Here is a 25,589-nt window from a genome sequence, read left to right as displayed (position 1 = left end):
ATCCACATGGCCTTCCTAGGAGTGCACCTCATTTAGGTTCAACACAAGCAAACATTTGACCACTCTTTGGACATTTCAGTATTTCAAAGCATAAGTAAACGGGGACATCGGCAAGTTATTTATTACAAACACGGTGAAAAAACGCGAGTTTATTTTTCCTTTGTACAAAGCGTCACGTGACCTCGCTCGCGTCCTCCACCCCCGGACGCTGACCGGCAGCTCCTGGGAGGTTCTGCCCCCACCCCGCCTCCTCACCGGCACCCTCAGAGGAGGACACGGACCAACGCCTCTCTCTTGCTACCCCTGCCAAATCCCACACCACCGCCTCCCCTCTACTCCGCTTCCCTCCGCCGACTCTTCGATCCACGCCGCAGCCGAGCCATTCTTATACTACAAATGCGACGTCGATTCTCAATAAGTGGAGGAAATGGAAAAAACGAAACGGTGGATCCTCCCCTCCCCCCCGAGACAAATCCACGCGACCACGGTGGGGGGGAGGGAGACAGAGTGACGTGCAACACTCCAAATACACAGCAGGCATCAACTCTCGATGCACGTCTTGAGAGAGAGCCTTCACTCCTCACCAGCAACATGGGGGGGGGGGGTAGAGGGGTGGGCAAGGGGGGGGGGTAGAGGGGCGGGCAAGGGGGGGGGTAGAGGGGCGGGCAAGGGGGGGTGAGGGTAGAGGGGCGGGCAAGGGGGGGTGAGGGTAGAGGGGTGGGCAGGGGGGGGTGAGGGTAGAGGGGCGGGCAGGGGGGGTGAGGGTAGAGGGGCGGGCAAGGGGGGTGAGGGTAGAGGGGCGGGCAAGGGGGGGTGAGGGTAGAGGGGCGGGCAAGTGGGGGGTGAGGGTAGAGGGGCGGGCAAGTGGGGGGTGAGGGTAGAGGGGCGGGCAAGGGGGGGGTGAGGGTAGAGGGGCGGGCAAGGGGGGGTAGAGGGTAGAGGGGCGGGCAAGGGGGGGTAGAGGGTAGAGGGGCGGGCAAGGGGGGGTAGAGGGTAGAGGGGCGGGCAAGTGGGGGGTGAGGGTAGAGGGGCGGGCAAGTGGGGGTGAGGGTAGAGGGGCGGGCAAGGGGGGGGTGAGGGTAGAGGGGCGGGCAAGTGGGGGGTGAGGGTAGAGGGGCGGGCAAAGGGGGGTGGTGGGGGGGGGTCTGTCCCACCCTGAGAGACCTCCCCACCCCCCCCCCCCAGTGTCGCCGTGAGACGCCGCGCCGCAGCGTCCATTCCCTCCTCGTCGTCGTCACGGCACGAACGGCGGCACCCTCCTCCAGAGGCCGCCGCACAGGCAGCTGCGGACCCAGCGCTGCTCCCAGCACTTGAAGGGCCCCGCCGCCTGCACCTTGCTCAGCGAGCGCAGCATGGCGATGCATCCGCACCTGAGGTGACGGGAGGAGGAGGAGGAGGGGTGGCGACGTTAGCCGACCCGTCGCCTGGCGTGCGAGCTGGTGGTGGGGTTCCAGATCCCGACCCCCGACGATGTGGAGTTTGCGCGGTTCTCTATCTCGCTCTCGTGGATTTTTCTCCGGGGGTCCCTCCGGTTCCCCCCCCCTCCCCCCCGCGTTTATAATCGACGTCACGTGTATTTGGCCACTGCCGCTATAAATTTCCACGTGGTGATGATAAGCCACTACGTTGAGCTACGATTTGTGCTTAGGGTCGCTTCTGAAAAAGAGCAATTATAGCTCAGTGGGCCTAACCTAGTAAAATAAAAAAAGTTTTAGTTTTTTCGACTGGAGGATGAGGAATCCGATGAGCTACAAACCTCTTTTTCACAGATATCCAGTCGGGGGGGGGGCACGGGTTGTCAGGAAGTTATAACAGAGAATGCAACAACAACAAAAACGAGGACAGGAGTGATAAATACAGAAAAGGTAAAGCAAGTGACGAAATATAAAGGCACGAAGTACAAATTACACAAGTACGTGAATTCCTTACTGACATGTCAACACCAAATGCAAGCTTGGAGGCAAGGCAGCAAAACAACAACAGGTCCCGACCACACCAAGACAACAACAACAACAGGTCCTGACCACACCAAGACAACAACAACAACAGGTCCCTACCACACCAAGACAACAACAGGTCCCTACCACACCAAGACAACAACAACAGGTCCCTACCACACCAAGACAACAACAACAGGTCCCTACCACACCAAGACAACAACAACAACAGGTCCCGACCACACCAAGACAACAACAACAGGACCCGACCACACCAAGACAACAACAACAACAGGTCCCGACCACACCAAGACAACAACAACAGGTCCCTACCACACCAAGACAACAACAACAGGTCCCTACCACACCAAGACAACAACAACAGGTCCCTACCACACCAAGACAACAACAACAAAACAACAACAACAGGTCCCTACCACACCAAGACAACAACAACAACAGGTCCCTACCACACCAAGACAACAACAACAAAACAACAACAACAGGTCCCGACCACACCAAGACAACAACAACAACAGGCCCCGACCACACCAAGACAACAACAGGTCCCTACCACACCAAGACAACAACAACAACAGGTCCCGACCACACCAAGATAACAACAACAGGTCCCGACCACACCAAGACAACAACAACAGGTCCCGACCACACCAAGACAACAACAACAACAGGTCCCGACCACACCAAGACAACAACAACAGGCCCCTACCACACCAAGGCAACAACAACAGGTCCTGACCACACCAAGACAACAACAACAGGTCCCGACCACACCAAGACAACAACAACAACAGGTCCCTACCACACCAAGACAACAACAGGTCCCTACCACACCAAGACAACAACAACAACAGGCCCCGACCACACCAAGACAACAACAACAACAGGTCCCGACCACACCAAGACAACAACAACAACAGGTCCCGACCACACCAAGACAACAACAACAGGCCCCTACCACACCAAGGCAACAACAACAGGTCCTGACCACACCAAGACAACAACAACAGGTCCCGACCACACCAAGACAACAACAACAAGTCCTGACCACATCAAAACAACAACAACAACAGGTCCCGACCACACCAAGACAACAACAACAGGTCCCGACCACACCAAGACAACAACAACAAGTCCCGACCACATCAAAACAACAACAACAACAGGTCCCGACCACACCAAGACAACAACAACAACAGGTCCCTACCACACCAAGACAACAACAACAAGTCCCGACCACATCAAAACAACAACAACAACAGGTCCTCGGTTACCCTGCACAATAAAATGTAACTTCCTATACTACATGGAGGGGGGGGGGGAGCCGGGACGGGGGAAGGGGGCAGGGAGGGGCGCTGCAGGGGGGGCAGGGAGGGGGAGTCGGCGTCGCCACTCACCTGGTGCACACCTTGATGTCCTCGGTGGGGTTCACGCCCAGGTTGACTCGGCGCAGGTTGTCCAGCTTCTGGTGACCCGGGGACCTGGCGAGGTCGAGGGAGGGGACGGGGAAATTCCGCCGATGTAACAGCCACCACGCCGCACGTGCGCCCGAGGTGCGGCGAGCGCCGGGAACGCGTGGCGTCCCCCCCCCACCCCCCCAACCGAGCCCACGGGATCCGGCGAGCGCGACGATCCAATACGGCGACGCTCATTGCCGTCGCGACCCCGGCGGCGACGGCCGTCGGGTCCCGGCGGCCCGCGGCGGCGGCGGCGGCGGCGTCGCTCACCGGGCGAGCACGTGCGTGTGGACGGGCACGGGCCCCGGCTGCCCGGCGTAGGCGATGCCGCGGCCGAAGGCGACGCGCGACGGCGGCTTTCCCGGCGGCAGGCGGCCCGACACGCCGTCCGGCGAGGGCAGCCAGTCGGCGGAGGGCAGCACGAGGTGCGAGGGCAGCAGGCAGCACTCGTCCAGCAGGCCGTCGTCCGGCTCCAGCCCGTGACCCTCATCCCGGCCTGCCCGAGGCGCGCGGGGCGAGGGGGAGGTTATGGAGGCCACCGGCTCGGTGAGTGCGCGGGGACGCAGCGGGTCAGCGTACGGTTTGCGTACATTTTTCTCCGGGTACTCGAGGTGGCTCATCATCGTGTGGAAATTTATAGCAGCCAAATACGTTGTGGGCGCCACGGTGGCTAGGAGATGTTGACTACCTCGCCTGGTATACAGGAGGTCGTGGGTTCGATCCCGACCCTGACGATGCCTGCTGCTGTATATTTGGAGTTTGCGTGTCTCTCTCTCTCATCATCATCATCATCACGGTGGCTATGAGATGTTGACTACCTCGCCTGGTATACAGGAGGTTGTGGGTTCGATCCCGACCCTGACGATGCCTGCTGCTGCTGCTGTATATTTGGAGTTTGCGTGTCTCTCCCTGTGGCCACGTGGATTTGTCTCCGGGTCCTCCGGTTTTTCCCTCCAAATTTAGAATCAACATTACACATTTAGAGTATTTGGCTGCTGCTATAAATTTCCACGTGATGATAAGCCACTTATTTGAGCCATCATTTGTGATAGCGAGATCGGTTCTGAAAAAGAGCTACGTAGCTCAGTGGGCCTTAGCTGGTAAAATAAAATTGTTCAAATAGTTCACTCGTACCCGCGGGCAACACTGGCGACGAATAATCTACACCGGTCCTGGGCCTCACCCCTGAGGTCGGCCCAGCTCTGTCTCGCCACTGGGGAGACAAATGTGTGCAGTGGCCGGCCCTTGTACAAATTGGCACTTGGCTCCAACAGTGCGCTAAAGGCGGCTACACGGGGGATCTTTGTGTTCGGTGTACAGATGCACGTTTACGTACCACGCGCGTACCCCCCGCGCGTTCACCGCACTTACAGCAGAGCCAGAGCTTGGTGAGGAGCTTGAAGAGCAGCGAGAGGGAGTCCTGCGTGTCCGAGGTGGCGGTGAATACGGGGAGGCAGGCGTGGTTCATGAGCCCCCAGATGCGCACCACCACCAGCAGCTCCCGCAGCATCGCGAGCGCCGGGCCGTCCCGCAGGAAGGACACGCCGGGCCGCGAGATCGAGCCCTGGCGACGGCACACGAAGCACCGTCACGGCACACGAAGCACCGTCACGGCACACGCAACGCACCTTCACGGCACACGCAATGCACCGTCACGGCACACGCAACGCACCATAATGGCATAAGCACAATCACGGCACACACTGTCACGGCACACGCAACGCACCGTCACAGCACGAGCACAATCACGGCACAATCACGGCATACACCGTCACGGCACACGCAACGCGCCGTCACGGCACACCGGATCACCACGGCACGCCAAAACACACCAGGTTACATGACGATCATGTTGAATAATGTTTAGTTTCACATGCAGCGCGAGTGTCTCGCAATCGCCCAAGAAGCATAGACAACGAGGCAGAAGGTGGCAGCAGCCAGGCGGGCGAGTAGCCGGCAGCGCTGCCAAAAACTGCCCTCCATATATTAAGATGTTTTCAGCCAATTAATGAGTGTTTATTACACGTGGGAGGAAAATTGGGCTGCACGGAGAGTCAGGGCGCGGCACCTCCTTGAGGAGTGCGAGCGTGCGAGGGGGCAACGCTCTATCCCGTACAGAAGTGCCCGATATAATGGTGCGGGGCCGCTAGCCACAGTGGCGGCTGTGGTACCTGGTTGGGCAGGCTGGCCAGCAGGTAGAGGGTGAAGTCGGCCACCCACTGGATCAGCTGCTGCAGCGATTGCAGCAGCGGCGTGTCCAGCACAAACTCCTCCGTCTTCAGGTTCAGCATTACCTTGTCGATGTCTGCACCGCGCACACAATGTCCCCCCGCCCGGTATAGCCTTTAATAGACTGTTGAGGTGATGTTAGAGTAGCACGCGCCCCCTCCCCAGCCCCTGTGTGTGTGTGTATGTGTACGTGTGTCTGTGTGTGTGGAGCGGTAGTGTGGCGGTTAGTGTGCTGCGCTACGATCCTGCCAAAGATCAGTGACGATTATCTGAACCGGTCCTGGGCCTCCCCTAGGTCGACTCAGCCTCAAATGAGTTCCTGGTGCGGTGTGCAGGAAACATCGCCACTGGGGAGACAAAGGTGGCTGGGCGGGAGTGGTGCTGGCCAACCACCCCCTCCCTTCGTACACCGTGCCGGCCTACTCACTAACAGCACTTGCCCCAACAGTCCGTTAGAGTTTCGATTTAAAGCTTTTGTGCCTGCAAGGATTCGTCTTCTTTGGTTCTTTCGGTAAAGTCACGTAGGATGAGAATACAATAATAAATTGATAAAACATAACACAATAAAAATTCTCACGACGTTTCGGCCACAACACAAGCAGCCTTCATCAGGTGTCTGGAGGACAGCGCTCCAGCGCTGTCCTCCAGACAGTCTTGTCCCTTCACCTGATGAAGGCTGCTTGTGTTGTGGCCGAAACGTCGTGAGAATTTGATTGTTATTTTATTTTATTATTTTATTCTCATTCTACGTGACTTTACCGAAAGAACCAAAGAAGTTGAGTCCGTTAGAGGCTATCCGGGGGGGGGGGGGGGAGACACTGTCTTTCTGCGTGGGCACGTGGGCACGTGGGCACGCGGGCACACCGGTGTCCGTGTTCTTGCTGCAGATCTCGGCGAGCCTGTCGCCGGGCCCGCGGTCGGGCGTGTGCAGCAGCGTGGGGCGCAGCAGGGACTTGAGGGTGCAGGATACGGCGTGCAGCAGGAGGCGCGTGTGCAGGTCCGCCGAGCGCACCGCCGTGCCGGGGGACAGGCGGTAGAGCCAGGCGCGCAGCGCCAGCACGCGCGTCTGCAGCGCCTGCACACGGGAGACGAACCATGAACTATCTTTTTTTTTTTACTTTTTACCAGGCGAGGCCCTGCTGAACTGTTGTAGTAGTAGCAGCAGAGCTGTTTTTCAGATGCGACCTGGCCATCGCAAATGATAGCCGACACGAAATGGGCAGCTGCTGATCGTCATCGTGTGGAAATGTATGGCGGCGGCCGAACACTTGAAAACACGTCGTGACGGGAAGAAACCCGAGGACCCGGAGAAAAAATCCACGCCATCAGGGGAAAAAGAGAGAGACAAGCAAACTCCAAATACACAGCGGTCGTCGGGGTCGCGATCGTAACCCACGACGTGGCGCCCCCATTGTAACGTCAACATCTGGATCCTGTCCCGACGATGAGTGTCGCGGTTCCCAACGAATCGTCGCACGAGCGAGCTGAAGAAGGCAATAATCGGCGCGTCGTGAAAACGCTCGCACACCCGTGTGGAGGTTTTAATTTGTGTGGCCTCTCAATAGCAGCCTGGTGGGGGGAGCAACACTCCCGCCATTCGCCCACGAAGCGGCGGCGGCGACGGCGGCGACGTCACCGCGGGCGCCCGTGCCAGCCCCCCCGGGGCGCAGCATTCCACCTGCTGCAGGGGTTGGGCCTGCCGCGCGTACTCCTCGGCGAGGCGGTCGGCGAGGGGCGCGGCGGTGCCCGGCTGCACGTGCAGCAGCACGTCCCAGGCGTCGTGGCCCGTCACCAGCCCGTACTCCAGCAGGAAGAGGAGGTTGCGCAGCGCCGCGCCGGCCTCCAGCGGGTGGCCCAGCCACGGGGAGACGCGCGACACGCTCACCTGCACGCGGGAGTGACGCGCGCCGCGGGGGGGGGGGGGGGGCGGATACATGGGGTCGCGGAGGTCAGAGGTGGACAAGAGACAACAGCAGCAACCGTCACTCGCCACTAAGTGACGGCGACATCACCACGGCACCCGTGCCAGGCCAGGTGCACTTCGAGGCCACGTGAAGTGTCGAAGGCTCGCCGGCAGGAGGTCACGGGACAGACCCAGGTGCCGTGGGTTGGCTGCCTGAGATGACTGGGAGAATGCACCAGCATCTTGATCAAGTTTAAGGTCACGGTTCCGGTCTGGGTTAGGGTCAGTTAGGAGCTAAAGATTAAAGGTTCTGGTCATGGTTCGGGGTAAGGTCAGGGGTTGAGGTTAGGGTCAGGGGTTAAGGTTAGGGTCAGGGCAGCGTGGTGATGCAACAGCCCCTCCTCTCCCCCCCCCCCCGCCCACCCCTCACCTTGCCGCTGTTCTCCACGGCGAGCAGGGCACAGCACGAGGGCGACAGCGCCACCGCCGAAAAGTGCGCCGCCTGGTGGGGCCCCGCGCCTCTCCCCCGCTTCATGGGCGGCTCCTCCGAGCCCCCGACGACGCCGGGGCCCCCGCCCACCCCGGTGCCCCCCCTCGACATTCCCCCGACCCCGCCGAGGCCGCCGAGGCCGCCGCCGCCGCCGCCGCCACCCGCGCCGCCGCCGCCCCCCATCGGGGAGAAGGCGCAGAGCTTCTGCAGCGTGAGGCGGTGCAGCACGTGCACCGAGCCGTCGCAGAACGCCAGCACCAAGCCTGGCGTCGCGCGCAACAGACACAGGTGCCCACCCTGGTTACAGCCTTCGGACAGGCTGTTGGGCAAAGCGCTGTCTGGTCGCCAGCGAGTAGCAGCGCCTACCGAAGGCTGGCACGGCACACGATCGGGGGGGGTGGGGTGGCCACTACCACACCAGTGCTGGCGATGGTGCCGGTGGCGATGCGTGTGGGCCGTAGATGTTGCTGGTGGTGCCGATGGGTTGCGGTGCTGGTGGTAGTGAAGGTGATGGACCGTGGGGAGCGGTGGCGCAGTGGATGGCGTGATGCGCTGGTTTGATTTCCCGCCGCTCGCGACCAACTCAACCGAGTACCTGGTGCGGCCTTCATAGGTGCTGCTCGCTAACAGCACTTGCCCCAGCAGTTTGTGATATTTGTCTTTGGTAATCATTGTAGCTGTGCCGGTGATCGGGAAGAGGGTATGACGATGTCGATGGTTAAGAAGGTTGCGACGGTGTGCTGGTGGTGGTGTCGATCGCAGTTGTGCCACCGATTATTAGGGGTGCCACGGTTACGAGATGTAAACTCCCTCGCCTGGTATGCAGGAAGTCGTGGATTGAAACCCGACCCTGACACCTGCTGTATATTTGGACTTTGCGGGTCTCTCTCCCCGTGGTGGCTTGGATTTGCCTTGGGGTCCTCCGGTTTTTCCCTCCACATTTAAATCAACGTCACGCGTTTAAAGTATTTGGCTGCTGCTATAAATTCCCACGCGACGGTGATGATGAGCCCACTTCGTCAAGTTATAATTTGTGGCAGCCAGGCCGCTTCTGAAAGAGAGCTATAGAAAGCTCAGTAGTGCGCCTTACCTGGTAAAATAGAAAAATGTGTAATAGTTTTAATAGATTATGATGATGATGATGGTGGTGGTTTTGCCGGACGTGCCGCCGCTGGTTACCGAGCCCGGGGAAGAACTTGGTGTCCCCGGCGAGCTTCATGTCGGCGCTGGAGAGGGAGATGGGCAGACGAGGCAGCGCCACGGAGCTCACGCGCTCCAGGTCGCTCGTAGTGGACAGGATGCGCCACTTCTGAACGCTCGGCTGCTTGTCTCCTGGCACCGACAAGGAGACAAGCGCGAAGCGCGCACGCAGAGCAGCGGGTGGTGAGCGATAGTGGCGAGCGGTAGGTGGTGAGCGCATTGCTCTGTCTGTATGGCCCACAATAAAGGTTTTCTTGTTTGGTGACAGATCGCGTAAATATGTGTGCCGTTAAAACCCACCACCACCACTCGACACAGCCACTTAGTAAGGTTTGTCATGTAAAAAAAAAACGTGCCAATTAGTTACTCGAATTGTAAATGTTGTGGGTTTACTCTCCGACACACCGGGCATTCTGAACTATAAACTAATTGGCACGTTTTGTTTCCGTGACAAGCCCTTCCTAAGTGGCCGTGTTGGGTGGTGGCGGCGGGTTCAACTACACATTTATATTTACGCGGTTTAACCCCAAAAAATCTCTATTATGGCTAATATTCGTCGCGAAAGCCTACTACGTGTTAAACTGTCCATACACAGGTCTTGACACCGGTCGCACTTAGGACCCGCGTACATTTTCAACGAGATGTAATGTACTCCACTCTCCCCTCCTCGCTCTCCCCCAGCAACCGTGTCCCTCCCCCGTCCGCCCGCGCTCACCGAGGGAGGGGATCTGCTGGAAGAGTTTGTTGAGGGGCAGCCCCTCCTTGCGCAGAGACCAGCACTCCACCACGCTGCCCTGCGCGCTCGACACGCACACCACCACCTGCCGGCGCAGGTGGCACCACGCGCGCCGTCACCCGTTACCACCACCGTGCACCGTCACGCGTTACCACCACCGTGCACCGTCACGCGTTACCACCACCGTGCACCGTCACGCGTTACCACCACCGTGCACCGTCACGCGTTACCACCACCGTGCACCGTCACGCGTTACCACCACCGTGCACCGTCACGCGTTACCACCACCGTGCACCGTCACGCGTTACCACCACCGTGCACCGTCACGCGTTACCACCACCGTGCACCGTCACGCGTTACCACCACCGTGCACCGTCACGCGTTACCACCACCGTGCACCGTCACGCGTTACCACCACCGTGCACCGTCACGCGTTACCACCACCGTGCACCGTCACGCGTTACCACCACCGTGCACCTTCACGCGTTACCACCACCGTGCACCGTCACGCGTTACCACCACCGTGCACCGTCACGCGTTACCACCACCGTGCACCGTCACGCGTTACCACCACCGTGCACCGTCACGCGTTACCACCACCGTGCACCGTCACGCGTTACCACCACCGTGCACCGTCACGCGTTACCACCACCGTGCACCGTCACGCGTTACCACCACCGTGCACCGTCACGCGTTACCACCACCGTGCACCGTCACGCGTTACCACCACCGTGCACCGTCACGCGTTACCACCACCGTGCACCGTCACGCGTTACCACCACCGTGCACCGTCACGCGTTACCACCACCGTGCACCGTCACGCGTTACCACCACCGTGCACCTTCACGCGTTACCACCACCGTGCACCGTCACGCGTTACCACCACCGTGCACCGTCACGCGTTACCACCACCGTGCACCGTCACGCGTTACCACCACCGTGCACCGTCACGCGTTACCACCACCGTGCACCGTCACGCGTTACCACCACCGTGCACCGTCACGCGTTACCACCACCGTGCACCGTCACGCGTTACCACCACCGTGCACCGTCACGCGTTACCAGTGGTGGCGACATTGATACCCTGCGCCTGTGCCAACTGCGTGCGATCCCCTGTGCGCATGTGCGCTAATTTGCGTTGTGTGCGTGCTCTCGAGGGGTCCCCGTGGTGTTCCCGTGGTGTCCCCGTGGTGTCCCTGGTGCTCGTGTCCCCGTGGTGTCCCCGTGGTGTTCCCGTGGTGTTCGTGCCCCCGTGGTGTTCGTGTCCCTGTGGTGTCCCCGTGGTGTTCGTGTTCCCGTGGTGTCCCCCTGGTGTCCCTGTGGTGTCCCCGTGGTGTTCGTGTCCCCGTGGTGTTCGTGCCCCCGTGGTGTTCGTGCCCCCGTGGTGTCCGTGTCCCCGTGGTGTCCCCGTGGTGTCCCCGTGGTGTCCCCGTGGTGTTCGTGCCCCCGTGGTGTTCGTGCCCCCGTGGTGTTCGTGCCCCCGTGGTGTTCGTGTCCCCGTGGTGTCCTCGTGGTGTTCGTGTTCCCGTGGTGTTCCCGTGGTGTTCCCGTGGTGTCCCTGGTGCTCGTGTCCCCGTGGTGTCCCCGTGGTGTCCCCGTGGTGTTCGTGTCCCCGTGGTGTCCCCGTGGTGTTCGTGTCCCCGTGGTGTCCCCGTGGTGTTCGTGTTCCCGTGGTGTCCCCGTGGTGTCCCTGGTGTCCCCGCGGTATCCCTGCGGTGTCCCCGCGGCGTCCTCGTGGTGTCCCCGGCGGTGCGTATCCCACCTGCTCGGAGTTCTCCCGCGTGACGAAGCGCAGGTGAGACACGGCCGGGTACTTGTCTCGTCGCGACGGGTCGGAGGAGCAGCGGAGGAAGAGCGACGGCAGAAGCTCCGTCTCCACGCGGCACTTCTCGCTCACCACGCTCAGCGTCAGCCTGACACGCCACAAGACGACGCGCACGTGGGTCACAAGGGGTCACAAGGGGTCACACAGGGATGCGTGCGGGGTCACACAGGGGGACACGCAGGGACCACATATGGGGACAAGAGGATCACACGGGGACACACAGGGTCACACAGGGATGTGTAGAAACACACGGGGCGATACAAAGACACAGGAAGACACATGGGGATATATGAAGACAACACAGGGATAAGTGAAGGTACACGGGGACACACAATCACATGGGGATACCCGGAATAAGGGGACGACTTATGATCCAACAGGTGAAGCACACGGATGAGCCGACAAGACAGATGAGCCGACATATGATTGGGAAGGTGAGCGGAGAGGCAAGCTGAGAGGTGTTTGCACAAGTGATGGGGGATAGACAAGTTGACACAAAGGCTTGCGTACGAGCATGTGAGCAGACAGGTATGTGAGCAGATAGGTGAGCAGAAAGGTGAGAATACAGGTGAGAATACAGGTGAGCAAAAAGGTGAGAATACAGGTGAGGATACAGGTGAGAATACAGGTGAGCAGAAAGGTGAGAATACAGGCGAGAATACAGGCGAGAATACAGGCGAGAATACAGGCGAGAATACAGGCGAGAATACAGGCGAGAATACAGGCGAACAGACAGGCAAGCGATCATGTCACACCGGTAGAAGTGGATGGGCGAGGAGCTGCTGCCATCCGACGTGGCCACCACGACGTGGCCCGCGGGTGTGAAGGCCGCGTCGGCGGCGGCGACGCGGGCCCGCGGCCGCGACAGGGGCCGCACGGCGCTCAGCAGCGCCCCGCCGGGCCTCAGGAGCCACACGCGCGCCAGGCCGCTCGCCGACACCCCCACCCAGCCGTCGCCCGCGCGCCCCCCGAACGCCGCCAGAGACGGGTGGAAGCGCGCCCGCGAGAACTTCTCACCGAAGCTCATGGCGCCCACCTGCACGGCAGCGGGCACAGCAGGGGTGGGGGGGAGTGGCACAGGGGGAGACAAAGGGGTCAGTTTTGAGGCATTCAGAATGGTGGTGGCGCACGGAGCTATGCACTTTTAAAATCTCAATTTTAAAACTAATTTCTGTGGAACTGATTTTAGTGTTGAGTCTGTTGTCCTTCCCCCCGCACCTCCGATTAGCACGGTTGGCTACGTACGGTGCGAAAAAAGTCCAACATGCGGTACATATGGGTGGCTATAATAGGTGCTCGCTTCCAGCGCTTGTGCCAACAGTCCGTGAAGGTTACGCGGGGGGGGGGGGGGGGTGATCTTTGTTTTTGTTGTTGTGTGTGGGGAGCGGTGGTGCAGCGGTTAGCGCGCTGCGCCATGAACCCGGCGACCCGAGTTCGATTCCCGCTCGCGACCAACACCAGTGACGATTAACTGAAACGGTCCTGGGCCTCTCCTAGGTCGACTCAGCCTCAAATGAGTAGCTGGTACGGTGTGTAAACATCGCCACTGAACAAACAAAGGCGGCACGGCGTGGTGCTGGCCACCCACCCCTTCGTGTGCCGTGCCGGCCTTGATAGGTGCTCGCTAACTTTACTTGCCCCAACAGTGTGTTACAGGCTATACGGGGGATCTTTTTATTTGTGTGCTATCGTGGAGGAGGCTCGTGAAGGACACTGCGGAGGACAGGGAGGAGCAACGCTCACAACAATGAGCGGAGCGCCGGGCGACTAAAACGCTCAGTCAGTCAACCCATGGCACCTGCAGGGTCTGTTCCGTGACCTCCCGTCAGCGAGCCCCTCAACATTTCCCGTGACCCCCTCCAAGTGCACCTTGGCCTGGGCACAGGCGCGGCGCGGTGACGTCACCGTCACTTAGTGGCGGCTGCTGTTTGGGTATTGTGGGTATCTGTGCGGCCGTGTGCGTACCCCCCCCCCCCCCCCGCTGTCCCCCCTCGGCCTCTTGCCTTCTCCACATGCAGGTCGAGCTTGATGCCGTTGTGGAGCCACGCGAGCGCCAGGAGGGGCTCGCCGTCGGGGCCGCCCTCGCCCACCGCCTCCCAGCCGTTGAGCAGGTGCTCGGGCGTGGCCCAGCAGCGCACGCGGCCCCCCGCGTCCGCCGACAGCAGCCGCGCTCCTGCGCGCGGCGACGGACGGGCGGGCGGGCGGCACGCGCGGCCGAAAGCGATTCGGAATCAGAATACAGGTCCGTGTTCTCCTACAACGCGGTAGCAGTCGCGTTCCCGAAGAACACCGCGTTCTCATGAGTAATACGTAATACGGGGGGGGGAGTACGGGGAGGGGGGGGGGGAGTACGGGAAGGGCGGGGGAGTACTGGGAGGGGAGTACGGGGGAGGGGGGGAAGAGTACACGGGGAGAGGGGGGGGGAATACGAAGAGAAGCACACGAAGAGGAGGAGCACACGAAGAGGAGGAGCACACGAAGAGGAGGAGCACACGAAGAGGAGGAGCACACGAAGAGGAGGAGCACACGAAGAGGAGGAGCACACGAAGAGGAGGAGCACACGAAGAGGAGGAGCACACGAAGAGGAGGAGCACACGAAGAGGAGGAGCACACGAAGAGGAGGGGCACACGAAGAGGAGGGGCACACGAAGAGGAGGGGCACACGAAGAGGAGGAGCACACGAAGAGGAGGAGCACACGAAGAGGAGGAGCACACGAAGAGGAGGAGCACACGAAGAGGAGAAGCACACGAAGAGGAGCACACGAAGAGGAGGAGCACACGAAGAGGAGGAGCACACGAAGAGGAGGAGCACACGAAGAGGAGGAGCACACGAAGAGGAGGAGCACACGAAGAGGAGGAGCACACGAAGAGGAGGAGCACACGAAGAGGAGGAGCACACGAAGAGGAGGAGCACACGAAGAGGAGGAGCACACGAAGAGGAGGAGCACACGAAGAGGAGGAGCACACGAAGAGGAGGAGCACACGAAGAGGAGGGGCACACGAAGAGGAGGGGCACACGAAGAGGAGGGGCACACGAAGAGGAGGGGCACACGAAGAGGAGGGGCACACGAAGAGGAGGGGCACACGAAGAGGAGGGGCACACGAAGAGGAGGAGCACACGAAGAGGAGGAGCACACGAAGAGGAGAACACGAAGAGGAGGAGCACACGAAGGAGCACACGAAGAGGAGGAGCACACGAAGAGGAGGAGCACACGAAGAGGAGAACACAAAGAGGAGAACACGAAGAGGAGGAGCACACGAAGAGGAGGAGCAGACGAAGAGGAGGAGCACACGAAGAGGAGGAGAACACGAAGAGGAGGAGCACACGAAGACGAGGAGCAGACGAAGAGGAGCACACGAAGAGGAGAACACGAAGAGGAGAACACGAAGAGGAGGAGCACACGAAGAGGAGCACACAAAGAGGAGGAGCACACGAAGAGGAGGAGCACACGAAGAGGAGGAGCACACGAAGAGGAGGAGCACACGAAGAGGAGGGGAGTACGGGGAGGGGGGGGGGAGTACGGGAAGGGCGGGGGAGTACTGGGAGGGGAGTACGGGGGAGGGGGGGAAGAGTACACGGGGAGAGGGGGGGGGAATACGAAGAGAAGCACACGAAGAGGAAGAGCACACGAAGAGGAGCACACGACGAGGAGGAGCACACGAAGAGGAGGAGCACACGAAGAGGAGGAGCACACGAAGAGGAGGAGCACACGAAGAGGAGGAGCACACGAAGAGGAGGAGCACACGAAGAGGAGGAGCACACGAAGAGGAGGAGCACACGAAAAGGAGGAGCACACGAAGAGGAGGTGCACACGAAGAGGAGGAGCACACGAAGAGGAGGAGCACACGAAGAGGAGGAGCACACGAAGAGGAGGAGCACACGAAGAGGAGGAGCACACGAAGAGGAGGAGCACACGAAGAGGAGGAGCACACGAAGAGGAGGAGCACACGAAGAGGAGGAGCACACGAAGAGGAGGAGCACACGAAGAGGAGGAGCACACGCACCGGACTGGTCCCACTCCAGGCAGGTGATGACGTCGCTGTGGCCGGACCGCACCGTGCACACGTCCCACGGGTGCTCGGGGTCCATGATGTGGATGGGGTAGCTCGTGTGCTCTGAGACACGGACACACAAGTGGCAAGGAGTAAAACCCCAAGTTAATTGACAGTCGATCATCGGTATTTATCCTGCTGCTTGCAGCATTATCCGGCGGTCCCGGGCCGATCCGGCAAAATCGCTCCAAAGGCTGTAACCAGTCCGGCGATCGTCAGACACAATATTTATATTTGTCTGTTTGTACGTTTATTCATGCCAAATTCACGTAGTTAAACACATTTAAAACACAAAAAAACGCATACGCACCACCTAAAACAATGTTATGCAAGAATGTGCAAAAATAAGCTATTTAAATTATATTGTGGTGAATTATTCGGCATTTGGAAAACCCGGCGCCCCCTTCCCCCCGGATAATTTACGATCGACTGTAATTTACTGCTGACACGCGTGTCGGCTTCCCGGCACAAATCTATAAAAAAAATATGTTTATTTTACCAAAGGTAAATAGTTCTTTTTTAATAAGCGACCTGGCTAACACAAACGATAGCTCAACGAAGTGGCTTATCATGTGTAAACATCACTACCGGGGAGACAAAGGCGGCCGGGCGTGGTGCTGGCTACCCCACCCCCTCGTGTGCCACAGTGCCGGTAGCCTTCATTGGTGCTGCTACTCACGAACAGCACTTGCCCCCAACAGTTCGTTACACACGGGGGATCTTTGTCTTTGGAGTCGAGTGTGCCGGATTGCTTCGGGGAGCTTGTTACAAACACACACGCAGAACAAGACTCCTGAATCTCCGAGAACCCCAGCCCCTCGGTACCCTAAACACATCCCGACAGCTCCCGCGGGGACCCTCAACGCAGCCCAGACCCCCCACGCGTGCAAAAAACTGTACTCCGTAAACCTCTGAATGATCGATACCTCACAGACTCCCGAATGAGGTAAGAACCTACAGATCCCTCAATAACAGGTCCTTTATTGCGAAAGATTCCCAAAGACCCCTGAATGTGAGAGACCCCTCCCCCCACCCCACCACCACCACAAAGCGAACCCCCGAATTACCCCGTCCCGCGTCCACCAGGAGGGGCTGCGGCCTAGTCATCTTGGCCGGGGGAAGCCTCGAGCTCTACGGCTTTGCCTGACCGCCTCCCACCCCCCACCACCAACCCACGGCAGGTTACCTCCGCGAACCATCCGTGCCGTCTCTCACCGCCAATGTCGCCGTGCGGGCCCCGTCGCTCGGACGTGAAAGCGATGAGGTTGCGGCACGACCAAGCGCAGGCGAGGGGCACCGCGGGGCAGTAGGCGGCCCGAGGCTTCCGCGGGAAATCGCACGAGTAGACGACCTCCATGACTACCCGAGGCGCCGATCGGATCGATCCAACTGCGGTGGGCGATGATGTAAAGGGAATCGATTCTCGGGGGCCGGGGATAGCCCCCCCCCCAATGGGGGGGGGTGAATTATAAATCCACAAAATTGTAAACTAGGCGATAGCATAATAGCATAATAGAGTTTTTTTGGGTTAGATCGCGTAAATAGATAAATGTTGCGTCGTTAAAACCCGCCACCATCCGACACAGCCAACTAGTAAGGGTTGTCACGTAAGCAGAACGTGCCAATTCGTCGATATCACTTGTTAGGAAGGGTGTTTATTGCAGTACATCAGAAATATTCAATCTAAAATAATGTCCCGCTCATGATTATTAACGACACTGGTTAATGCGAACTTGATTCCTTGCATAACGTTCTATTTGGTGTTCGACTATCTTAAAACAACTCGTGTTTTATTTCCATAAAGGGGGTAAAAACCTATTATTATGTTTCCACACTGCCTTACGTATTATCCGATGACAATAGCCACTTCATATTTTTTTTTCTTGCTGTGGTGTTCCCGCCTGATGAGGATTGCTTGTGTTGCGATCGAAACGTCGTGATTTGTTTAATTTTATGTTATTTTATTTCTACCTACTACCTACGTGACTTTACCGAAAGAACCAAAGATTGTGGATTCCTGCGGTCACGAAAGCCTCAAATCAAGATTGATAATAAATTTTGATTTAAAGTTTTCGTGACTACAGTAATGAATATTCTTAGCTCTTTACCGAAAGAGCTAAGATTAAGATTGATAATAGTAACAATTAAAAAATCGCACTTTATTTACAAACGCGCACTTGGCGGCCACCGTCGACGTGGTGGGGGGTGGGGCAAACCCCTCGCGCGGTTCCCGCCAAAACGTCACTGCGGATCGGCGGTGATGGGTGGGGGGAAAGCCGCGAGGTTGAAATGCGCCGCCGTGATTGGCCGAGTGCGATTTCCTTCGCCAGCCAACGGGGTGCTGTGGGCAATGCGAATGGCGCCATTGAGGGGCCTCGCGCGTGCCGCCCGCCCCACCGCCTCGCTCGCGTGAGCCGCTGCTCGGCGTGAGGGGAAATTGTAATCACCTAAAAACGAATTTATAAACTTTCATTCGCAAGTTGGGTACGTTAAATAAGCAACAACAAAAAAACGAGAGAGAGTATCGACACGCAAATTCAACGCGGCCACGCGTCTCGCAATAAAGGTACAGATTTAACATTTTGAAATTGAGTGTTGGATTCTTTTTTTTAAGGCCTTGGGATAGAGGCCTGGTGGGTCCCTGTGTCATCGCGTGAGGGCTGCACTGGTAAAAAAAAAAACTTTTTTTTACAAACGTTTAAAAAGTTTTATTTTTCGGATAAATATTTACCTCAAAAATGTTATTCATGTGTAGCGTTCGTGTGTCCGTGACCAAAAATCACCCGCTGGAATCTGGCACGATAAGCAGCAGTTCCGAGTCCGGATAGCGCTCGGATGTGCAACTCGTGCGAGGCGGTTTCGGATACTCTGTCATCATTGTACTGCGCCTCATCGTCTGTTGAACTGCACTTCTGTGGTTACACGTCTGTTTGTGCCCCCCCCCCCCCCCCCATATCTTTACTAACCCGCACTGACCAGCGTGAATGTGTCAAATAACCCACCGTACGGGTGCCCATCATCCAGCGGTGGATTGCTGCTGGATGAGATCGATACATCTAAATTTGGAGCTCTCTGTGAGCAGTGCACCACCTTAACGTGGAAGACGGCACTGCAGAACTACTACAGAGCCTCCTTCAGCTGCCTCTCATCCACGTTCATGCTGTGCACCTTCTCGCATGCACTGCAATATTTTTTAATAAGTCCTTGTATATAGCGTCGTTCGTTCTTATTTGCATCCCGCGAGTATTTTGTCACATTTCAATCCGGAAAGGGATGTGTATCGTTCGCAAAAGCTAAAAATGCGTATGGAAACACACTTTCGGTTACCCAACGTGCACGCGATTGTTTAAAACTACGCGTTAAAGACCCTGTGATATCACAATTCGCATTTAGCACGCTAGAGTTGAGGGCAGTTTCGTATTGTACACTGATGACATGTTTACGCTTCCCGTCTTCATATATAATCTTATGAAAGTCGATGTGTGTGCTTCATTGGTACTGGTAGTAACATTATCTGAGTAGAGTGGTGGTACATTGGAATCCCGTCAGCGGCGAACATCAGTGGCGAGTGATGTCTCGTGGTGGTGAGATGTTAACTACCTTGCCTGGTAAACAGGAGGTCGTGGGTTCGATCCCGACCCTGACGACGCCTGCTGTATGTTTGGAATTTGCGTGTCTCTCTCTCCCCGTGGTCGCGTGGATTTTTCTCCGGGTGCTCCGGTTTTTCCCTCCACATTTAGAATTAACGTGCGTTTAGAGTATTTGGCTGATATAAATGTCCACGTGATGTGCCACTTCCTTGAGCTACCATTTGTGGTCAGGTAGCTTCTGAAAAGAGCTAATATAGCGCAGTGGGCCTTACCTTGTAAAATAAAAATACTAAAAAATAAGACTGATCCGGCCCTCCACCCATCAACACTGAGCAGCGTGGTGAAGTATGGTCAAACAATTTCCCAGGACCCACCATGGCATTGGGAGGCCTGAGAATGAATGAATGGCTGCAATTGATTGAGTAGCATCATCTACGGTGTGGGTTGCATTGGCAGGCGTTGTCATGGCAGCGTCGGCGGTGGCTTTTGGCGGCGCGGTGATGGTGCCAGCGGGCGGCTCGGCCGCAGCGGTGGCGCTGGCAGCGGCGGCTCGGCACGTGGAGCGAAAGCTGATGGAGGAGCGACTCTATCCTGAGCTCTCGGAACAGCTGGGGGTGCCGAACCACAGTGCGTTTGGCCCTGTGCAGTGACATGGGACACAGAGAGGCACACACGTCTCTACACACACCTCGCAGCGCACGTAGCCAACCGATTAGCATGGTTGACTACGTACGGTGCGAAAGCAGTTCATCATACATACCTACACAACGGTTCTTGTTTTATCCAACTGGAAAAGTCCAATTAGGTTTGATTTGTTTTTTTCTCTAGCACTGCAGTTTCTCCGAACACAATTTCAGTTTATTTGTCTAAGCACGCTTCATGAATGTGACTTTCTTGGATAAGTAAATTACATTTTTATTAATAATTATATTCAGGGGGGTACTGCATCGGAATTTTGACCACTCCTTCCTTATAACAAGGCGACAGCGCTCAGAAACCCCATTGCCTGGATACTGAGAACTTCTGCGGCATCTGTCACGTGACTCTATCCTCGGTGTCCCCCCCCCCCCATCCCATCACCCCCTGCCCCCTCCTGCCCGTGCAACAGCAATGGCCACAGTGTCGGGAATGAACGAGTTGGACTACCCATCCCAGGCGCCAGGCGCCATGCTTCACCCACCGGAGGTTGGCGCCATCAAGAGGGTTCCACTCCCGCCCGAGCTCGTGGAACAGTTTGGCCGTATCCTCACGCCGCGAAAGTGTAGCCCCGCGTCTCAGGTTGCATTGAGGGGGGTTGGTGGTGTGGAGGGTTAAGCGTTTAATAACTCGCATAAAATAATGATGAACGGTTTATGCTGTTATTTTGGGGGGAAACTTGCAGTTTTTTAATTGATTTAATCATTTTTCTCTGCCAAAAAAAATCAGCGTAGTGTCTATCAATGTAATTATTTGCTGCAGATTTCTAGAATCGACGTGTCTTTACTCAAAGGAGTGCTCCACAGTGCTCATGTCCCCTTCTGAGGATGCTGCTTGGAATATTAAGAACAAAAGATAAAAAAAAACTAAATCTGTACACACTGTAGGCCAGACACCTACCTGCTACATTGCCCACATCCACACATCACTACTTCAGCCAAACCTTGCAGGTCCTGTGCATGTATCACGAGCGTAAAATTAGCTTCGTAATTGATGAATAAGTTCATGCCTCCTGTGTTCTCCTTAATGCACCTAATGGAATAGACATGCAGTGTAACTGCATGCTGGGAGTGTTCCCTGAGCTGGGCCGTGCCTGGCTAACTATCGACAATGACATCTTCATGTGGAACTACGATGATGGGTGAGGTGCACTGGGAAACGGATCACTTGACATAACATAGTACCATCACACTGCCATACATAGCAGGCGTTACCAAAAATATTTCCAAAATTCTAAACAAACGCAAGATCCAGGTCCGATTCAATACAGTACACAAAATCCGGGATCTGATCCCATCCGTAAAGGATGTCATTCCTGACTTACAGTACCCCGGTGTTTACAAATTGAGTTGTACCTGTGGTGACTGCTATATCGGGGAGGCGAAACGATATATTTCTGACCGAATTCGCGAGCACAAATCAGATTGAAACATGGCAGAACGAATTCTTCGGCCGTGGCTGATCATTGTTTCAACACAGCGGGTTCTCATGACATTATTTTCTCCGAAACCAAAGTACTATGCAAACCTCCCGGTTATCACCAAAGATTTGTCCATGAAGCCATCCAGATATACAAACATAGACACAACTTCAACCGAGAGGATGGTTTCAAATTGAGCAACTTTTGGAAAGATGTCATCAACCAAGTCAAACGTTAGCTGGCTGATAATTGTACAGCCGTTTCCGTTTCTACCAGGATGGTGCTTGCTCTCGTGCAGCACGCCATCGCTCCCCCCGAACCCCCTGCAGCATAACAAAAGGCGGCTTAACTTAGCCCTCCCCTCCCCACCCATGTCCCTTCCTGGCTCCTTCCCCCCCCCCTTAACCTGTATATAAGCTCGGGTGTCCCAGAGCTGTTCACTTGATGCAGCGAACTTTGTTGTGTCTGTTCCACCTGAAGACGGAAGCTTGTGTTGCCTCCGAAACATCGTGATTTAATTTAGTTTTATTTTATTTTACCTACGTGACTTTACCGAAAAAATCAAAGAGTATGAATCCTTGCAGTCACGAAAGCTTCAAATCTAGAATAACATAGTAACTTAACTTCATACTCTCGTCCCTTATACTTTCTTTACCTTTGCCTTCACATCCTCGTACCTTCCACCAGGTATGAGGAGCAAGGTTTTTAGGATACACACCTGGCAGCCTGTGGGCCAGATGCAATCCACAAGTAACCTCTCCCTGTTTTAAAGCAACGTTTACATAATTATCTTTTTGAAGACTGATGTCCATAGTGTATTCTCCCGATCCTAAAACACTTTTTTTAAAATTATGCAGCCCTAGAAAGCTTTGTCGCTGATGGGACACTTAATTTTACATGTGAAGGGAGTATGTTTTGTTAATTACATTATACACAACGACAGTCATAGTTGTTGTATTATGTACCAAAGCTTTGGGTGCATCTTACATTCCATAGTCTCATAAGCTGGAGAATGTTTTATATATAAATGATTGGATATTTGCTTAAAACACGTAGACTTTTACGAACAATATATAATAAATGTATTTTTTTGGTTAGATCGCATAAATATAAATGTGTCATTAAACCTGCCACCGCCTGACACAGGCAATTCGTAAGGTTTGTCACGAAAAAACGTGCCAATTAGTGACTAGTTCAACACACTGGTGTGGTGGAGAGTAAACTAATTGGCATGTTTTGTTTATGTAACAAATCTCACTAATTGGCTGTGTCCGGTGGTGGCGGGTTTAACAACACATTCATATATATGCGATCTAACCCAAAAAACCTGTACACTGGTCCCTCGGTGAACAGTGACATTGGTTAACGAACGTTAACATTTTCGTGGAGCGGATTTAAAAAAGCGGTACCTGAGGGACTACTGTATTATTGCATCTTTGCTGTCGTTAATGTGCGTGTCTTGTTTGTTCCCAGCGGTGACCTTGCTTACTACGATGGCATGAGCGAGGCCATCCTCTGCGTTGGTCTCGTCAAGCCCAAGCCAGGTGAGCACTATGCCAATGGAAAAAAATAATTTCACAGCCCCTCGTAACTGGTTCATAAGGGGCCTCGCTTGCACAATCAAATCTATGGCAGTTTATTTTACATCCTTTTAAACAGTGTCCATTCTTAACACTTTTGTTGACACTGTTGCCTCTCGATAGCAATGTGGTGCTGTGGATAGTGCAAATGTGCCGATGTTGATCATGTTAATAAGATTACGGTAGCAGGGGAGGTGTGATGGTGATGGTGACGCTGGGTGGCGCGATGATGTGATGCCGATGGTGGCGCGTTAACGGCGGTGACGTAGCCTAGCGGTATGGCGTTCACTGTTGGTTTTGTTGCAGAGGTTCACGGTTGCAATCCAGTGTCCACCCTGATCGTTACTGTGGGTGTATTAATCGTGATAATATACACTGCTTCACAGTGACGTCATTGGCAAGAGTAGGCCGTTGTGTGCCAACGTTGCGGTATACATTTTCCAGATTCGAAAAATACCGGCAAATTACGCATGTGGAACTATACAAAGCGATAAGCGCTACCTATCGGCAGACTTTTGCTAATGAGACTCCTGGTCTCTCTGGGTTCTCACCTGGTTCCGCAAAATATAAAAATTTACTAAGCTAATATGGTAATGCTGCTGGACACCATGTTGGTGCAGTAGACAATGCTGCTCCAGTGACTGGCGTGACAGCCCGGCGCTGTTGCCCCCTGTAACGCCATCCTTCTGCATGGTGCAGGCATCTTCCAGCCGCACGTGCGCTACCTGCTGGTGCTGGCGACGCCCGTGGAGATCGTCGTGCTTGGCATGTGCGCACCATCAGGAGCCCCAGGTGAAGTAAAACTCGTGGCTAAACGAGTGAGCGAGCGAGTGGTCTTGTGTTCCACACCCCAACATGTCAAGTGCTTATCCCCATAGGTAAAATACTCTGTGTGTGCATGTGTGTGCTTTCGTGCGTATGGAGGGCTAGCGCGTTGTGCTACGAACCCAGCAAAGTGGGTTCGATTCTCGCTCACGGCCAACACCATTGACGATTATCTGTAGCGGTCGTTGGCCTCCCCTAGGTCGATTCAGCCTGAGTACCATGTATGGTATGTAAACATCGCCACTGGGGAGACAAAGGCGGCGGGGCGTGGTGCTTGCCACCCACCCTCGCGTGTGCTGTGCCGGACTTAATAGGTGCTGCTCGCTAACAGCACTTGCCCCAACAGTCTGTTGAGGCTATACGGGGATCTTTGAATGCGTGCGTGCTTGTCACTATGGGGAGTGATGGTACAGTGGTTAGGCCTTTCCGCTAGCAGCGGCAGGAGCACCGGTAATCGTGGTGCCTGTTTCGCAAAATAATTATTGGTTGATGGTGTGCCCACTGCAGGTGATGGGGGAGCTGAGGGCGAGGGGCTGCTGCTGCTGCCCGAGCCCATCTACTCGTTGCCCACGGACAACACGTACTTCCAGGCGGTGTGCGGCACCACGACGGGCCGTGTCTTCCTGGCGGCGCGCGACGGATGCCTCTACGAGCTTGACTATCAGGTGCCCCACCACCAGACGCGTGCACGCTGTCCCCGACCGTGTGCTGGTCTGAAACAATTTTTCTTCTTATGCTTACTTTGATGTAAAGTGCAGACTCAACTATTATCCACGAGGTCTTTCTGGCCTGTTAATGTGCTCTGAAGAAGGGCCATTGCTCGAAATGTTGCCTGTTATATATATTTTTTCCCGGGCCATTGGGCCATTGAGACGTTATCGTTTCCTCCAGCGATATATCGCTGCCGCTCCCTTTCCACTTCAACGTCGACTTCCTTTGAGACAACTTTCATCCTGTTCAGTGACATAAAACAGGTGTTAAGATGTTCAAACACCAAATGGATACCTTTTTGCAAGCAATGAAGTCTGCATTAACCACACGTACCTGTGGTGAACATGCAAACAAACATGACAGCCTTCGTTATGGCTTAGTTCTCACCAGTGTCAAACCAGAGAAGGCCAAAAGGCGAACATGACAAAGACAATGCGCATATCAGAGCATTTATAGCTCGGGTTGAGTAGCTGTTTGGTGTTTGAACATCTTAACACCTTCGATTTAAAGCTTTCGTGACTGCAGGGATTCATCTTCTTGGTTCTTTCGGTAAAGTCACGTAGAAGGGAAATAATACAAATAAAACATAATACAATTAAATTCTCACGACGTTTCGGCCACAACACAAGCAGCCGTCCTCAGGTGACGAAACAGAACTGTCGGCATTGGAGCGCTGTCTTTCCGACAGTTCTATTTCTTCACCTGAGGACGGCTGCTTGTGTTGTGGCCGAAACGTCGTGAGAATTTTATTATCTTTTATTTGTATTATTTTATTATTTCCCTTCTACGTGACTTTACCGAAAGAACCAAGAGTATCTTAACACCTGTTTTATTGCCAGAAAGGGTAAAACCTATTTTTTCATGCTTTGATACTGGCAACAAAGGTCCCATTATATTTTACATCCAGTCAGATAGT

The 25,589-nt window shown here is 55.6% G+C and overlaps 2 protein-coding genes across 4 annotated transcripts in view; one reads left to right on the top strand and one right to left on the bottom strand.

Moving 5' to 3' along the window:
* Positions 1-105: 105 nt before the first annotated feature.
* Positions 106-17,284, bottom strand: MED16 (mediator complex subunit 16). Its single transcript, XM_076065050.1, has 15 exons — positions 17,067-17,284; positions 15,804-15,914; positions 13,802-13,971; positions 12,554-12,834; positions 11,736-11,886; positions 9,953-10,058; positions 9,217-9,369; positions 7,978-8,300; positions 7,323-7,529; positions 6,509-6,719; positions 5,587-5,720; positions 4,787-4,979; positions 3,686-3,911; positions 3,356-3,439; positions 106-1,370 (listed from the first exon to the last, which is right to left on the bottom strand). Exons 1-15 carry the CDS (start codon positions 17,206-17,208, stop codon positions 1,235-1,237), a joined length of 2,628 nt encoding a protein of 875 aa, XP_075921165.1. The 5' UTR covers positions 17,209-17,284; the 3' UTR covers positions 106-1,234.
* An 822-nt stretch (positions 17,285-18,106) lies between these two features.
* The window catches only part of NUP155 (nucleoporin 155), a 30,613-nt gene continuing 23,130 nt past the window's right edge, over positions 18,107-25,589 (top strand). For 2 of the 3 annotated variants that reach the window (XM_032956116.2, XM_032956096.2), the window contains exons 1-7: positions 18,107-18,417; positions 19,898-20,068; positions 20,550-20,681; positions 21,182-21,278; positions 23,031-23,101; positions 23,837-23,929; positions 24,470-24,627. In XM_032956116.2, coding sequence (XP_032812007.2) covers positions 19,906-20,068; positions 20,550-20,681; positions 21,182-21,278; positions 23,031-23,101; positions 23,837-23,929; positions 24,470-24,627 — 714 coding nt within the window. In that variant the 5' untranslated portion in view covers positions 18,107-18,417; positions 19,898-19,905. Of the gene's footprint in view, positions 18,418-18,450; positions 18,520-19,897; positions 20,069-20,549; positions 20,682-21,181; positions 21,279-23,030; positions 23,102-23,836; positions 23,930-24,469; positions 24,628-25,589 lie in introns of those variants that run through there. The other variant, XM_032956106.2, reaches the window with a different exon arrangement.

The sequence above is a fragment of the Petromyzon marinus genome, chromosome 1 (genome assembly GCF_048934315.1).
Source record: "Petromyzon marinus isolate PM22_M1 ecotype Great Lakes invasive population chromosome 1, UKy_Petmar_22M1.pri1.0, whole genome shotgun sequence".
NCBI classification, from domain to species: domain Eukaryota; kingdom Metazoa; phylum Chordata; class Hyperoartia; order Petromyzontiformes; family Petromyzontidae; genus Petromyzon; species Petromyzon marinus.
This window is presented reverse-complemented; position numbering and strand designations above follow the sequence as displayed.

Coding starts and splice junctions, on each gene's coding strand:
- MED16 (XM_076065050.1), bottom strand. CDS start 17,208: ATGGAGGTCGTCTACTCGTGCGATTTCCCGCGGAAGCCTCGGGCCGCC. Junction 12,835..13,801: donor TCGACCTGCATGTGGAGAAG/GCAAGAGGCCGA, acceptor GCTGCCGTGCAG/GTGGGCGCCATGAGCTTCGG. Junction 6,720..7,322: donor AGGCCCAACCCCTGCAGCAG/GTGGAATGCTGC, acceptor TCCCGTGTGCAG/GCGCTGCAGACGCGCGTGCT.